This window comes from Scheffersomyces spartinae, assembly GCF_019049425.1.
Source record: "Scheffersomyces spartinae strain ARV_011 chromosome Unknown scaffold_9, whole genome shotgun sequence".
NCBI lineage: Eukaryota > Fungi > Ascomycota > Pichiomycetes > Serinales > Debaryomycetaceae > Lizanozyma > Lizanozyma spartinae.
This window is the reverse complement of record NW_025065056.1, coordinates 124,356-139,958: the sequence shown is the minus strand read 5'-3', so window position 1 is coordinate 139,958 and position 15,603 is coordinate 124,356. Positions and strand designations below refer to the sequence as shown.

The window sequence follows — 15,603 nt, the reverse complement described above, 5'->3', positions numbered from 1 at the left end:
ATTAAGTTAATACATCGGGACTTTTCCACTAATTATAACTGAGAAATTCATTAGCAAATTATTCCGGACCCGTAGTTCCCATATCTTTTTGTTATTTCCCCCCGCGACAAAGTATTCCATAATGATGTCAAGATTCTTGGTGCCCTCAAGGGCCAATATGCTCAGTAGAGGATTGATGAGTATCAGATCCGTTACTACTACCACCACCACCGCCAAAGCCTCTGCTCCTCAACTCACATGGACCGACTTTCTTCAATTGAGAAAGCAACAGGGCCGTATTAATACTGCGACATCCATTGTCACTGCCACCTTAAGTGCTGGTGTTGCCTTTTTGTACATTGGTACCACAGGTTTCGATCCTGAAAAACACGTATTTGGCTATGATGCCATGACGGTATATTCATTGGGTATCATTGGTGCAGGTTTCCTTGGGTTTTTGGCAGGTCCTACACTTGGTAATGGGGTTTTCAAAATGGTTAACCGTCGTGTTTTAAACGACTTTAAGATCCGTGATCAAGCCTTCTTGGAAAGAATTAAACATAATCGTGTGGATCCTTCACGTCAAAGTTTCTCAAACCCAGTTCCTGATTTCTACGGTGAACGTATCTATTCCGTTAAGGACTACAAACAATGGCTAAGAGATTGCCATGCTTTCAGAAGAAAGGCAAAGGAGTTCCTTTGAATGGTTAGCCTTATTTCATGACAAATGTACATAGTTATAATTTCAATAGCCGTAATCAAGATTAAGATCAAAGTACAACTTCTACCCTTGAACACTTTGTACGTTATGTAGTAGTGGAACAACAACAATAAACTAAATATCAGAACATCCACATGAATCCCAATGTCAACCAATTCAGTGGGCTTTAGGTCCAACAATAATCCAGTAGCTGAACATTCACCTTATTAAACAATTGATAGTCTTCTTTTAGCCCTGAGGGACTTGACACTACTTATTTAAATTGCATAATTCTAACTATATGTAGCTTCTTGCACCCCACAATACATCTTCATAGAATACACCAATTACGAGGTATTTCCGACACCAAATACGAGGGTCCCCAGCATTTTGAAAACTCCGGGTCTCTGGAAGGACTTCGGCCCTACTTGAAGTCCGGTGCCGTAAGTACATGAACACGTAGGTCATGTGACTAGCTTATGTATGTAGGGATGGTGCGGGCAATACTTGCGGCATTGTCGGTGAGCTACTCCGAGCGATTTTTTTATTGCCGTGACGCACGGAACAATTGACAGATCCCGGGTACACCGAGAAAGGTCCGAGAAAAAGTGGTAGCACCGCCATTAACATCCCGGTGTTTTTCGGAATAAATCACGTGACCAAAGTTTTATTAGTAGGGGACAATTGAAACATCGAGTCGTTATACTATGACGACCGATAGTGCCCCCGGCTGATTCCTCGGATATATTTTGGCGAGTCATCTCAGCTACATACACAATAAAGCCTCTTAAAGCCAATCACATTCAGAGAAGATGAGCAGAAAAGAAAGCATTGAATGAACGTCTACAACGAATAAATTCATAACGAACAAATTGTACTCATAATAAACCCCGGCAAAGCATGAGCATATATCTAAATTGAACCCGAAACTAAAACCAATCACTCATAAAATAACCTGGTCCTTTCTTCCCTTCTCGACTCCGAAGTAGGAACCGGAACTGTGCTCACGCACACAAAGCCAACTGCGGGAGAGTCGCCAATTGTATGGAGCAAAATTGAAGCGATCGACTTGATGGTGAACCGAAAATTTATATACACCTTTTCTTCTACTCTCTTAAATTCATAAGCATTGATTTGATCTGTCCATAGATTCAAAGATGCTTAGAGCTATCAGAAGTGCTGTGCCTCGTGCGCAGCTGTTGCGTCAGAGTTCATCTCGCATTTATACCTCCAATGTTCCAAAGTATCTTGCTTTAAGTTCAAGACTGCTTGCTACTTCTACTGCGGATGCATTCATGCAAACAAATAATGCTAATTATATCGATGAAATGTATGAAGCTTGGCGTAAAGATCCATCCTCCGTACATGTTTCTTGGAATGCCTACTTCAAGAATATGGAAAGTGGATCTGTACCTGCTTCTCAAGCCTTCGTTGCCCCTCCTACCCTTGTTCCAACTGCTACTGGTGGACATTTGGCTTATGTTCCTAATACTTCAGCTCCAATGGGTGAAGATGTGGTGACCCATTTGAAGGTTCAATTGTTGGTTAGGGCTTACCAAGTGAGAGGTCACCAAAAGGCTCATATCGATCCGTTGAACATTTCTTGGGGTGACAATGCCAATGTTCCTAAGGAATTGACCTTGGACTTCTATGGGTTCACTGAAGCTGACATGAACAAAAAAATCACTTTAGGTCCCGGTATTTTACCTCGTTTTGCCGAAGCCGGAATCAAGGAAATGACCTTGAAAGAAGTGATAGATAACTGTGAGAGATTATACTGTCAATCTTATGGTGTTGAATATATTCACATTCCTTCAAAGGAACAATGTGATTGGCTAAGAGAACGTATCGAAATCCCAGAACCTTACAAGTACAGTGCCGATGAAAAGAGACAAATCTTGGATAGAATGATCTGGGCTTGTCTGTTTGAATCTTTCCTTTCTACCAAGTTCCCTAATGATAAAAGATTTGGTTTGGAAGGTGCTGAATCAACTGTTGCCGGTATCAAATTCTTGATTGATACTTCCGTTGAACACGGTGTTGAAGATGTTGTTATTGGTATGCCTCATAGAGGTAGATTGAACATGTTGTCCAACGTTGTTCGTAAGCCAAATGAATCCATTTTCTCTGAATTCGCTGGTTCTCTTGCTGTTGATGAAGGCTCCGGTGATGTTAAGTACCATTTGGGTATGAACTATGCTAGACCAACCACTAGTGGTAAGCATGTTAACTTGTCCCTTGTGGCTAACCCATCCCATTTAGAAGCTGAAGACGGTGTTGTTTTGGGTAAGACTAGAGCCGTTCAACACTACAAGAATGATGAAGGTAGCTACGACAAGGCCATGTCTATTTTGATGCATGGTGATGCTGCTTTCGCCGGTCAAGGTGTGGTTTATGAAACAATGGGTTTGGCCCAATTGCCAGCTTATTCTACTGGTGGTACCATTCACGTTATTGTTAACAACCAAATTGGTTTCACCACAGATCCTAGATTCTCTAGATCTACATTGTATCCATCTGATATTGCTAAGGGTTATAATGCCCCTATTTTCCACGTTAATGCTGATGATGTTGAAGCCTGTATTTTTGTTTTCAACTTGGCTGCTGACTGGAGAGCTAAATGGAAGACTGATGTTATCATTGACATTGTTGGTTACAGAAAGCATGGTCATAATGAAACTGATCAACCTTCCTTCACTCAACCTTTAATGTACCAACGTATTGCTGAAAAGAAGTCTGTTTTGGATATCTACTCCAAGCAATTGATCGAAGAAGGTACCTTTACTCAAGAAGATGTTGAGGAACATAAGAAATGGGTTTGGAACATGTTGGAAGATTCCTTCTCCAAATCAAAGGAATACAAACCAACTTCCAGAGAATGGTTGACTACTGCTTGGGAAGACTTCAAGTCACCCCGTGAATTGGCTACTGAAGTATTGCCTCACTTGCCAACTGCTGTTGATGAGGCTACTTTGAAGAAGATTGGTGATATAATCTCTGATGCTCCAGAAGGTTTTGATATCCACAGAAATTTAAAGAGAATTTTAAACAACAGAAAGAAGACTGTCGATTCTGGTGAAGGTATCGATTGGTCCACAGCTGAAGCCTTAGCTTATGGTTCCTTATGTTTGGAAGGTTACCATGTCCGTGTCTCTGGTCAAGATGTTGAAAGAGGTACTTTCTCTCAAAGACACGCAGTGTTGCATGACCAAAAGTCTGAAGGAGTTTACGTTCCATTGAACAACTTATCGGAAGATCAAGGAAAATTTGCCATTTCCAACTCATCATTATCCGAATATGGTGTTATGTCTTTTGAATATGGTTACTCTTTAACTTCTCCTGATGCCTTTGTGCAATGGGAAGCTCAATTTGGTGATTTTGCCAACACAGCTCAAGTTGTCATTGATCAATTCCTTGCTGCTGCTGAATACAAATGGAAGCAAAGATCTGGTCTTGTTGTTTCATTGCCTCACGGTTATGATGGTCAAGGTCCTGAACATTCTTCTGGTAGATTGGAAAGATATTTACAATTGGCTAATGAAGACTTCCGTTATTTCCCATCTGAAGAAAAGTTACAAAGACAACATCAAGATTGTAACATGCAAATTGTTTACCCAACCACCCCATCTAATTTATTCCACTTGATGAGAAGACAAATGCACAGACAATTCCGTAAACCATTGATCTTGTTCTTTTCCAAGTCTTTATTGAGACATCCATTGGCCAGATCTTCATTATCTGAATTCACAGGTGAATCACACTTTGAATGGATTATTGAAGATAAAGCTGCATTTGGTGAATCCTTAGTTGCTAAGGAAGATATCAAGAGAGTTATCTTATGTAGTGGTCAAGTTTACACTTCATTGTACAAGAAGAGAGAATCTCTTGGTGACAAACATACTGCTATCATTAGAGTTGAACAATTGCATCCATTCCCATATGCCCAATTGAAGGAAGCCTTGCCTCAATACACTTCATTGGAAGATTTGGTTTGGTGTCAAGAAGAACCTTTGAACATGGGTGGGTTTGCTTATGTTTCTCCAAGACTTAAGTCTGTCTTGAAGGAAGCTGACATGGACATTCTGTTCAGATATGCTGGTAGAGATCCATCTGCTTCTGTTGCTGCTGGTAGTAAGGCCAGACACGTTGCTGAAGAAGAAGCTTTCTTAGCTGAAGCTTTCCAAGCATAGTGATGTTACGTATCATGACCTAAACTGCCGCACAACCACCATATAATGATGTTTAGTGGCTCTTTTATACGCCTACTTTTTGTTTCTAGATATACATACATATTTATCGTACTTGTTATACACTTGGTGTTAGGGTGTAGGAAATATTTAAAAGTACATTGCCTCTTGGTGCAGTTTGTCGCGGGTTACCCGGACATCATAATACCAGGTTAGGAAAATCCTACTTGTAACCGTAAAGTGTTACCATTGATAGATAAATATAATTGCCACCCCCGTGATTTATCTATTCTTTTGGATCTTTTCTTTTCTTTTCTCTTCTTTCCTTTCTCTCATCAGCCATGAGTAAAGTATTTATACTCGGATCAACGGGACTAGTTGGTTCCCATCTTCTTACACAATTAAGTGAAGCCAGTAACGTGGCTCAATTGTTCACCGTATCAAGAAGAGCACCTAAACTTGAATCTCCCAAATTAGTAGCTACAATTGAACCTGACTCCAAGAAATGGTTGGTTCCTACTGATAAGGGAATCGATACTTATATTTCAGCTTTTGGTACTACACGTGCTGATGCTGGAGGAGCCACACAATTTATTGAGATTGACCATGGTATCAATTATGCTTTAGCCAAACTGGCAAAGGAAGCAGGTATCAAAAGAGTTGTTCTTGTTAGTAGTATGGGTGCCAACGCCAACTCTTGGTTTCTTTATCCTAAGACTAAAGGCCAGTTGGAGAAAGATATCCTAGATTTAGGATTTGAAGAAACCATCATTGTTAGACCAGGTATGCTTTTAGGAGCAAGAGATAAGAAGAAACCTTTTATGAATGATATTGGTTTATTCCTTTGTAAGACTCCATTGAGTCGATTTCTCCATCCAATCGAAGGCTCTGATGTAGCCAAAGCCATTGGCATTCTTTTGAATAAAGATCACGTGACTGATGGCCTGTCTAAACCAGTGGTCACTATTGTTGAGCCTGCTGATTTGATCAAGTTGGCAAAGGCTTAATATATATATATATATAATGGCATATATATATATTGGTGTATAGTTCTATTATGGCAAGGAAAATCGTTAGTAGAATGTATTCTCAGAAGCTATAGCTTGTTGTAGTGTATGTTATCTCACACTGTTTAACTGTACCCCAGATTTCAGGTTACCACTATCTCCGTTCTGTATTTTACTCCTAGACCAGGTAATAATAAGCATGACAATTTTATATCGATCCACCAATGACTTGTAACATTCAATGACTTGATTCAGTATTCATCACTTCTTCTACATGCCTCGGTATACCGTTGCCTTGCCTCTTCCCTCCGATCTTTGTGACATTTACGTCTACCCCATAAATAGCAATACTACAGCGATCTCAAGTTAAACTCCGTACACAATGCTAATCTATTATTAAGGAAACGCTAACTCACATTCATTTCGGTCAATTGCTACGTGCTATTTATCCTCATCAATTACCTTATCCCAACACCCGAACACCCGAATACTTTTCTTCTAATCTATCATGGGATTTGGTGAACCAAACCCAAAACTTAAGAAATCTAACCCTCCATTCATTTGGTATCGGAACGTTCGTCATCTAAATATCGGTGATGTGGACAGATACTCCATCCAATATACCCAAGTACCGACAGATAGTGAGTGTTCCGACGGACCATCCGATGATCCTGAACTATACTGGACAGACAAGCCAAAGGAGTACTTTTATTTTAGATTGAAGAACATTGAAAAGTTACCTATAAGAGCCTTACACTTACTTAGTGGTCCGTTCACACTCTATTGTCATGTTATACCGTGTCAATACCATCAAGAGAATTTGTTTCTGGCCCATGACCCTAAAGTACATGAGATTGAATTTGCTAATCAAATCCAACCAGGTCAAACATTCAATGTGAAGCTTCATTTGAATGTGAATTCCCTATTGAAAACAAAAAATGATGGATCTAAAGTGTACCAATGGGAAATTGAAGTTGTTAGCCAGATCATTCAAAGTCGTCGTGCTGTTGTTAGTTATGATTTGATGCTTGGAAGTGATCTTAAATATATGAAGAGAATGCATTCTAAAACTGCTTCTACGACTTTCTCTATCCTTTCCAAACAAGATTCAGCTTGGACAAATGTGAGTACTAAAATTGAGGATGCGTTATTAGCACAACTGTCCAATCCTAAATTGAAAGTTTCAATGAAAGATGCAGATGATCTTTGGTCCTTGGATCCCAACGACCCATCCAAACCCATTCATTTGGTGATTGTGAACCATGGAATCCTCTCGAATCTTACAGCAGATATGCTATATCTTCGTGATTCCTTGATAAGCAAAGTTGACGATAATTTGGTGGTCACAGGATGTAGATCTAATGCTGGACGTACCGAAAGAGGAATCAAGAAGCTTGGAATAAACTCAGCTGAACATGTCATTGAAGTAATACTGCAATTGCAAAAGGATAAGGGATACACCATTAATAAGATCTCATTTGTAGGTCATTCATTTGGTGGTCCAGTACAATTATACTGTATGAAACATATTTTGGAAACTCAAGGTACAAATTACTTTCAACGACAGAATATCCAACCCACTCATTTTGTTACATTGGCAAGTCCACTCTTAGGAGTAGTCACAGATCTTAGTCTTGTGTTCAATTTGTTATTAGATGTGGGCACTTTGGGGAGAACAGGCAAAGATTTGACTCTTCTGAAGCAAATGCCCAGCTTAAAAGCCAAACATAAGCCTGGAAGTTCTACAAGTAATGTAACCCATTCCCTACGTCCAATTTTAGAAGAGCTACCCGAAGAGCCAGTCAAGACATTGCTAGGCTCATTCAAGACCTTAACAGTTTATGCCAATGCAATTAATGATGGCATAGTTCCCTTAAGAACAGGGGCCATTTTGTACTTGGATTATAGAGCACTTGGAGATGTTACAAAGTTACGACATCAAAAGGTGACCCAACAGGAAATACCCAGGTCAAGTATTGATGGTAAACAAGACATTGGAGAAGCCACAGAGATCCCAATCGAAGGTAGTGGTGATGCTGATAAAGAAAATGACACTACAAGTGAAGTTAGTAGTTCTAGCAATACTGAAAAGTTTCAGTTCTTGATGGGGTTGAATTTGACTAATGGGTTTGGCAAGGGAAGAGATCTAAAGTTTGATAAATCGGTCAATAAAACTAAAAAGAAACTTACCAAGAGACAACGGAAGTTTCTTAACTTTTCTGCCAAAGGTATAAATGTGGAATCAATAGGTGTGAACGATGAGAATGATGATGAAGAAACAGTTCATGATGATGAGATTGGTGGTAGTGGAAGCGGCGCAAGTGACACGACTGATGATTACATTAATGACCCTGATACAATCAACATACCTCCTAAAGCCAATACCATTGAATCGGCAATCAATAGTTTGATTTGTCCTGTACCATCCTACAATTATTTGGTTGATCCTTCATCTCGACCACCGGTTGTTTTTCATGATAAAATCTATTCTTCACGTAACATCCCCTCCGAGGAAAATGATCCCCATGTACTGGTAGTTTCTCGGATACTTAACACCTCACGGAAGCGGTTAGTAGAGCAGATAAAGATTGCCAGGAAGTACCATACTGATGGGTTAGTGTGGAGGAAAGTATTGGTTAGTCTTCCTCCAGATGCCCATAATAATATCGTTGTGCGAAGACGGTTTCCTAATGGGTATGGCTGGGGAGTCATTGACCATTTGTGTCAAGAAGTCATGAACGAAAAGCTTCGTCAATGCAAGATGTAGGACTAGACCGTGGAATAGTGAGATAACTGTGGGACAATAGAATAGTGGCACAGTGGCATGGTGTATGGTGTATTGGGGACGTTGTAAGTGGTAGGGTGGCCCTATTAACTCCGGCATGTGTGCTGCAAATCAAATCAGATCAGATCAAGGTCACACTTGCCAGTATCGACCAATAAATTCGGTTAGAGCACGACTACAAGTTGTTCCATCCAGAATACGGATAAGTATACGGCAGATAGTCGAGTTCATGTCGCATCGTAAAGATAAGGGAATGGTACAAAAAAAAGAGAATAAACGTGGGCCATAGATGGACGCGGTGTTAAGACTGACTGAATGACCCGATGATGTAATAGAAGGACATTAGCTACCGAGAGTATATCTATTCATATATCTGGACAGTAGTAGTACACATAGACGATTTAGTTATGTGGAAAAGTAAGCTTTATTATATATATCTGCGCATATTCCGAGACTTTTGAACGAAACGGTCATAGATCCCAAAAGGGTTATGTCGCATTCTTATTGATCAACCGCAACTCCTTATCTAGAATACGCCAACCCCTGACTTGTTTGTTTAAATAGATACCCATTTCTTCATAGGTTAAAATATGACCTGTAGTAAAGTAAACAAATATATAGATATTAATTTATAAATCGTATACACATTTGTCTGTCTGTTTGTCTGATTCCTATGGGCACCATCGATCATCACTGTGCCTTCTATAATACCCTGAGTGAACAGGAAGACAATACAAGTATTAGTTCATCTTCAGCATGTACCCCAACAACATCTTCATCACTGAACAGACTTCTTTCCTTTATTGTCATTGGAGCAGGCTTAATTGGACCTCGGCATGCCTCACATTTGGTCACTCGTCCTGATGTTCGGTTGTTTGCCATAATTGATCATTCTGCCAAAGGACCTCAAGTTGCCGCTCAATTCAATTGTCATTTATTTAAGAATTTAGATGAAATGTTTGATTATTGTTGTTTCCAAAATGAACCATTACCAGATGCTGCCATCATTGCTACTCCCAACCATACTCATGTCCCACTAGGTTTGAAATTGGCTGCAAAGGGGATTCATCTCTTGGTCGAAAAACCTTTAGCTCCAACACCACAAGATTGTATGACATTGATCAAATGTTGTCAACATTATAACGTCAAATTACTTGTTGGACATCATAGACGATTTAATCCTTATATTGTTACCACCAAGGAGAATTTGCATCGATTGGGAGACTTGGTGGCCATTCAAGGTACGTGGTCCTTAAAAAAACCCGATACGTATTATTCTGAGAAACCCTGGCGTAGTTCTAAGGAGTTGGGGGGTGGTACTATGTTGATTAATCTTATTCATGATTTGGATCTTTTACAGTATATGATGGGCCCAATTGATAAGGTTTATGCTGAGTTATTGATGAAACAAAGAACTAATCATCCTAACAATTTAGGTAAAGAATATTCCCAATTGGTGGATGAAGGTGCTGCCTTGACCCTTCGATTTAAGAATGGATGTTGTGGTACGTTTATTTGCTCAGATAATGTTACTTCACCCTTTTCCTTTGAAGCTGGAACCGGTGAAAACCCTACGATCCCCTTTAATGATTCCATAGCTGGATTTTATCGCATCTTTGGTAGTGAAGGTACCCTCTCTGTACCTGATTTGAAGTTGTATCATCAATATAACTTACCAGCCAGTTGTCGGAACTGGTTAAGCCCAGTACAATGTGAGCAAGTGTTGATAGAAGCTGATACAATGAAATTACCTGGAAAGAAGGAGGAATCTTCGTTATCATTAGCTGAGATGGAATTTGGATTACCCACCCCATTGAATTCCCTTGATGGCAAATCCGATGCTCCAATTCATCACCATAAAACTGTTAATAACAGCTATGACAACAACAATGATAATAATGATCCCAAAGATTTGCTAATGCCATTTGACTTACAAATTGATCATTTTATCAACCTTATCAATGGCACTGAAACAATAGTCAAATGCTCAGGTGAAGATGCCCTTCAAGCTCTCCTTTGTATTGATGCCGTTATGAAATCAGCAGAAACAGGAATGCCCCAGTTTGTTGAAGATAGTGACATGATTGATATCAATCCTGGCTTCATTGGGTTTGCTATATAAAAAAAAAGTTACTGGTTCAATCATAAATGTATTATACTATATATACGCCTTTATATATAATGGCGTATACCTCTTTTTATATATAAAAGCTATTTCTTTTTATTCCATCTTTTCTTTTGAATACTTGTGCTGGAAAAAATCATAAACAGGTACCAACTTGAACTTAGAGATTAAGATCTTCTCCACTATAAACCTAGGACACCAGAATAACAACCATCCTAAAAGGTAACTCTTAGCACCTCTATAATAGTTCAATGAACCGTCAACACTTTTAGCATTAATAAAGTCATTGACTACTTGTTTAGCGTACGCTTCAGCACTAATAGGATTATTCTTCTTTGCCATTTCTTGACGGTTCTTTAAGGGCAATTCCATTTCGGGTATATCATAGATGGACCCCTTCGGGATCGAACGCGTATCCGCAATATGGGTTTTAACTCCGCCGGTAACGAAATTGAGAATCTTCACATTGAATGGTTTCATTTCAATACGAAGTCCAGCAGCATAAGCATGGATTGCCGCTTTGGAACTTGAATAAACAGAACTTAGCGGGAAGGGGACAACTCCACTAACACTACCAGTGAATCCAATACAACCTTGAGCATTAATAACATAAGGACCCAATTCTCTCACAAGTCTCATTGGAGCAAACACATTAACTTCGTAACATCTTTGAGCCCAATCATCTGGAATATCTAAGGCTGGAACAGTACAACTTTGACCCGCATTATTATAAAGAACATCCAAATATCCTCCATTGTCGTGTTTAATGATTTCTTTGAGCTTGAGAACAGATTCGTTCGAAGTAACATCCAATTGAATTGGGATTACTCCATATTGTTTCAAGTCTTCCATAGGTTCTAATCTACGCGCACCAGCATAAACCTTGAACCCCTTTTGGGCAAACTCAATGGCTGTGGCATGACCAATACCACTACTGGCTCCAGTGACAAGAACTATTTTCTTTCTATCAGACATGATTAATGAGAAGAAATGAACTGAGAACAGATTTAAGGATATGTATGTAAGGATATATATTTGTGGTTTATCTCCGCATCGAATTATTCGTGCCGCGGTTTGGAATAGGGTACAGCAACTATAAGAACTGTGTCAGTCTCAGATTTACACCGATGTAGCATGTCAATTGTAAGCAATTTGTAACTTACTCCAATAGTATATGAATGACTTGCAGATCTTCAATTTAATACGTATGTACATAATGTATACTGGCCACCATCTACCTTAGTTAGATCACACAATATCTTCAAGCTTGATACAACCACCATGATCAATTCTTACCAGTCCCCCTTAGTCGATCTAACTTTGGCTGCGAAAAAAAGGTGCAATCGCATACCAATATCTTTCTCGGCATATCAGAATCCACAGTATAAAACCGCTCAAAGTGACTTAACGAGTCAGTAGTTGATATCAATGGTGCACTTTCATTGTTTCGACATGCTAAACTTATACGTTGACTGGGACTCAGTCCATCATCCATCATTAAGACGTACTTTTAAATTAGTTGCACTGGCGATCGATGAACTCGAGGGTTGTAATGGAAACATTGACAAGTATTTCGCATTGCATCCTAATTTGGACTTCCTCCTTCCAATGGACTCTGATTCAGAAGATGAAGCTGACGATGAAGACAAAAGTATACTATTGATGGCCAACTATCAACGTCGTTCCAAGGTCAATAAGCGGTTGGCTAAAATGTATAGAGTGACCCAAGATTCAAAAAAGATGAAATCAGCTGCTAGAATGAAGAGAAGATCTCAGAGAACTACTAAAACAGTCCCAATACAAACTAACGATATTCGAAATACATTGGAGTATTTCAACAATAAGCATTCAGCACCGCTCGAAATTGAACCAATAATCACTGAGAAAGACTTGAACAACGACTTTGACGATAGTTTGAGTGCGACTCTTTACGGGTCAATGGATATTTCTGACGATACCATAGAATATCCTCCATCACCCTCTACCACTTATACACTAAGTATTTATGATTCTGCTATTCATGTATGTGAACTCGATGAAGAATTTCAAATGACACCAATTGATGTCCTCGCTGCAAGACGCTCCTTGCGTATATGTCTTGAGCTTGCATCCTTGAGCAATCTTGAACAAACTATTCATGGCTTGGAGTGGATGGGTGATGATACCCAGCCAATCCTACCAGACTTTACTATGGAAAACATCATGAAGCTCCTTGATGACTCTGATTGTGAATGCGGTGATGCTGAGTATGAAGACAGCGATTCTGAATCAAATTCGTGGCTAAGTATTTAATATCGATTAATTTATTTCTTCTTTCAAGAACTCTTGTAAAAGTTTATCATGATGAAAGTAATGCATAAACTTCACAGGCTTTGGTTGATTACTTCTATCAACATGTAACACTGGAACATCGTAACAATAAACATCAAACCACTTCTCATTGGCTGGATCCATGATATCAATCACTTTCAAATCAATCTCCTTCCCCTTTAATTCCTCAGAGGCAAGGGTTTCTTCAAGTATAGTCCTGGCATTGGTGCACAATTGGCAAGTATCTTTTGTGAAGAGGGTCAATTGAGCTGTTCTCAATTGTGCTGATTGGGAGAACAATCGAATGGATTTGGTTATGTATGGCGAGTACAACATGATAAATAGGGTCAATGTATAAAAAATAAAGAGCTTAGTAGGTGAACCAAATTTAGGTGAAATATTTTATATTCGTTCCCACAATAGTTAAAAAAGAAGTGATTTCGCCCAGGATCGAACTGGGGACGTTCTGCGTGTTAAGCAGATGCCATGACCAACTAGACCACGAAACCATTTCTGAAATGGAAAAGACGTCATGTATGTCTTGTCAAACACTTACATTATACGCAGGTTTGTTTATTCGAAGTAAAGATACGTAAATGAAAAAACAATAAAGTAAACACTTTCATCCTCGTCTTTCTTTCTTCTTTATATTGAAGTATGTCAAACGTAACGGAAATTCAATTCCCGGAATTTGAAACACTTGATTATTTAGATCAACTTTCCTTCCAATCAGTTCGATGGTTATATTCTATTAAGTATGTGTCTCCACAACTAGTAGCTCCATTACTCACGGTTGCACTTGCCTTACTGATTGTTACTATAGGAGCGTATTCCACGTTAGCTAAACCAAGAGATGCACTAGATAGTAACTTAGATAAAGATGAAAATCCCAATTGGGACCCCACAGATAATGATGGATCTACATTTATTAAGTCATCTAAATTAGAATTGGAATTGTTAAACCATGAATCTTTAAGTCTTTTACATGCCTTCCTTTTACCTATAATGGCAGGAGTAACCCTATACACTTTGGATTATTGTCTTAAGAATATTTCTAAAGATAAACTAATGAGATATCTTAATTGGTATATGCTTATCACTTGTCCCTTCTCTCATATTAGTGTGTTGGACTATATGATAACTGCTACTACAAGAACATTAACCCACAAATTATTGGGGAAGAATTCTTCTTGGATCTTTAAAAGATATAGATTAGTAATGTCTTCAGATGCTGAAACGTTTCCCTTAGGTGTGGTTGAATATCTTGAAGCTTCTACTTTCAAGAAAGATGATTCATGGTTTCAAAAGTTTAAAATCCATTTGAAGGAACAAGGCGTTCAAATAATTCATCCCAAAACTCTTAAAAGGGCCAACCAACCATTTAGTTTGGTTTTCGATAGTAAATATCTTTTCAGTGGTCCATTAGCATTAGCGTGCGGATATTTATTTTACCAGTACAATCCAGTGTTAAACTCTTCTTATTTATTACCATCAAATAATTGGTTGGTTACCAATTTAATGGGTATTAACTTTGCCATATTCGGTATCAAACATCTTAAAATATCTAACTTCACCATTGCTTATTGCTTGCTTGTTGCCTTGTTTTTCTACGATATCTATTTTGTTTTCGGGAATAAGATCATGATCAAAGTTGCAACTGGAATTGATATCCCAATCAAATTGTGTATCCCTTTGAAACCTTCTGGTGATTTATATCATAGCTTTAGATTAAGTCTTTTGGGACTTGGGGATGTTGCACTTCCAGGTGCATTAATTTCTTTATGTCTCAGATTTGATTTATCCAACTTCTACAAGATTGAGCCTTTACCATTTCATCATTTGAATTCATTCCCAACTCCTTATTTCAAGACTTCGTTGGTAACTTATACCGCAGGATTAATTGGCTCTTACTGTGCCTTGAATTATTTCAAATCAGGTCAACCAGCTCTTTTATATATTGTTCCAAGTATGTTGTTGGGTATTACCTTAATGGCATATATTCGTGGAGAATCAAGGGCCTTATTCCAATATAGTGAGCATATAGAAGAATTTGATCTGAACAAGAATGAAGAAAATGATGATAAATCAATGGTTTTGATCACAACTGATGAAGATACAAATGAAGATGATGATTATCTTTATGAAGATCCAAACGATTCTTATGATGAATGGGAAGCCAAAGTTGAACTTAAAAGACTGGGTACAGAGGATCTTCACAACTTATTGGAAGAACTTATTGATGATGACGATGATGATGATACTTTCCTTATCAATTCAGACCAAGATCAAGAATCTGGTGATGAAATCGATGAAATCGATATTGTCGAGGTAGACGAAATTGAACTCATAAGACTTCAAAATGATTTAAGACAAGAACCACGGGAATGGTACAGTGATGATGATGAAGAAGAAGAAGAAGAAGAAGTTGAGAATGACGGTGACAATGATGACGATGATGAAGATGAAGAAGATAAAGTTTATATTCTTCAATAACCACCAAGCAAGTATAT

At 38.6% G+C, this 15,603-nt stretch overlaps 8 protein-coding genes and 1 non-coding gene across 9 annotated transcripts; 6 read left to right on the top strand and 3 right to left on the bottom strand.

Annotated features, from left to right (window-relative positions):
- Positions 1–121: 121 nt before the first annotated feature.
- PAM17 (Pam17p) lies at positions 122–682 on the top strand (the record flags this gene model as incomplete). Its single annotated transcript, XM_043195736.1, has 1 exon — positions 122–682. One exon carries the CDS (start codon positions 122–124, stop codon positions 680–682), a length of 561 nt encoding a protein of 186 aa, XP_043049441.1.
- A 1,154-nt stretch (positions 683–1,836) lies between these two features.
- KGD1 (alpha-ketoglutarate dehydrogenase) lies at positions 1,837–4,869 on the top strand (the record flags this gene model as incomplete). Its single annotated transcript, XM_043195735.1, has 1 exon — positions 1,837–4,869. The coding sequence occupies one exon, from the start codon at positions 1,837–1,839 to the stop codon at positions 4,867–4,869; it is 3,033 nt and encodes a 1,010-aa protein (XP_043049440.1).
- Positions 4,870–5,207: 338 nt separating this feature from the next.
- Positions 5,208–5,873, top strand: FMP52 (uncharacterized protein; the record flags this gene model as incomplete). The annotated part of the gene is made up of 1 exon (XM_043195734.1): positions 5,208–5,873. One exon carries the CDS (start codon positions 5,208–5,210, stop codon positions 5,871–5,873), a length of 666 nt encoding a protein of 221 aa, XP_043049439.1.
- A 508-nt stretch (positions 5,874–6,381) lies between these two features.
- Positions 6,382–10,780, top strand: KQ657_005090 (uncharacterized protein; the record flags this gene model as incomplete). Its single annotated transcript, XM_043195733.1, has 2 exons — positions 6,382–8,636; positions 9,448–10,780. 2 exons carry the CDS (start codon positions 6,382–6,384, stop codon positions 10,778–10,780), a joined length of 3,588 nt encoding a protein of 1,195 aa, XP_043049438.1.
- Positions 10,781–10,879: 99 nt separating this feature from the next.
- AYR1 (acylglycerone-phosphate reductase) lies at positions 10,880–11,758 on the bottom strand (the record flags this gene model as incomplete). The annotated part of the gene is made up of 1 exon (XM_043195732.1): positions 10,880–11,758. One exon carries the CDS (start codon positions 11,756–11,758, stop codon positions 10,880–10,882), a length of 879 nt encoding a protein of 292 aa, XP_043049437.1.
- A 159-nt stretch (positions 11,759–11,917) lies between these two features.
- KQ657_005088 (uncharacterized protein) lies at positions 11,918–13,075 on the top strand (the record flags this gene model as incomplete). Its single annotated transcript, XM_043195731.1, has 4 exons — positions 11,918–11,926; positions 11,973–11,988; positions 12,203–12,214; positions 12,303–13,075. The coding sequence occupies 4 exons, from the start codon at positions 11,918–11,920 to the stop codon at positions 13,073–13,075; spliced, it is 810 nt and encodes a 269-aa protein (XP_043049436.1).
- A 6-nt stretch (positions 13,076–13,081) lies between these two features.
- On the bottom strand, positions 13,082–13,429 carry KQ657_005087 (uncharacterized protein; the record flags this gene model as incomplete). The annotated part of the gene is made up of 1 exon (XM_043195730.1): positions 13,082–13,429. The coding sequence occupies one exon, from the start codon at positions 13,427–13,429 to the stop codon at positions 13,082–13,084; it is 348 nt and encodes a 115-aa protein (XP_043049435.1).
- Positions 13,430–13,528: 99 nt separating this feature from the next.
- On the bottom strand, positions 13,529–13,602 carry KQ657_005086. Its single transcript has one exon. It is a non-coding gene; the product is annotated as a tRNA-Val (tRNA).
- A 148-nt stretch (positions 13,603–13,750) lies between these two features.
- Positions 13,751–15,586, top strand: KQ657_005085 (uncharacterized protein; the record flags this gene model as incomplete). Its single annotated transcript, XM_043195729.1, has 1 exon — positions 13,751–15,586. The coding sequence occupies one exon, from the start codon at positions 13,751–13,753 to the stop codon at positions 15,584–15,586; it is 1,836 nt and encodes a 611-aa protein (XP_043049434.1).
- Positions 15,587–15,603: the final 17 nt, after the last annotated feature.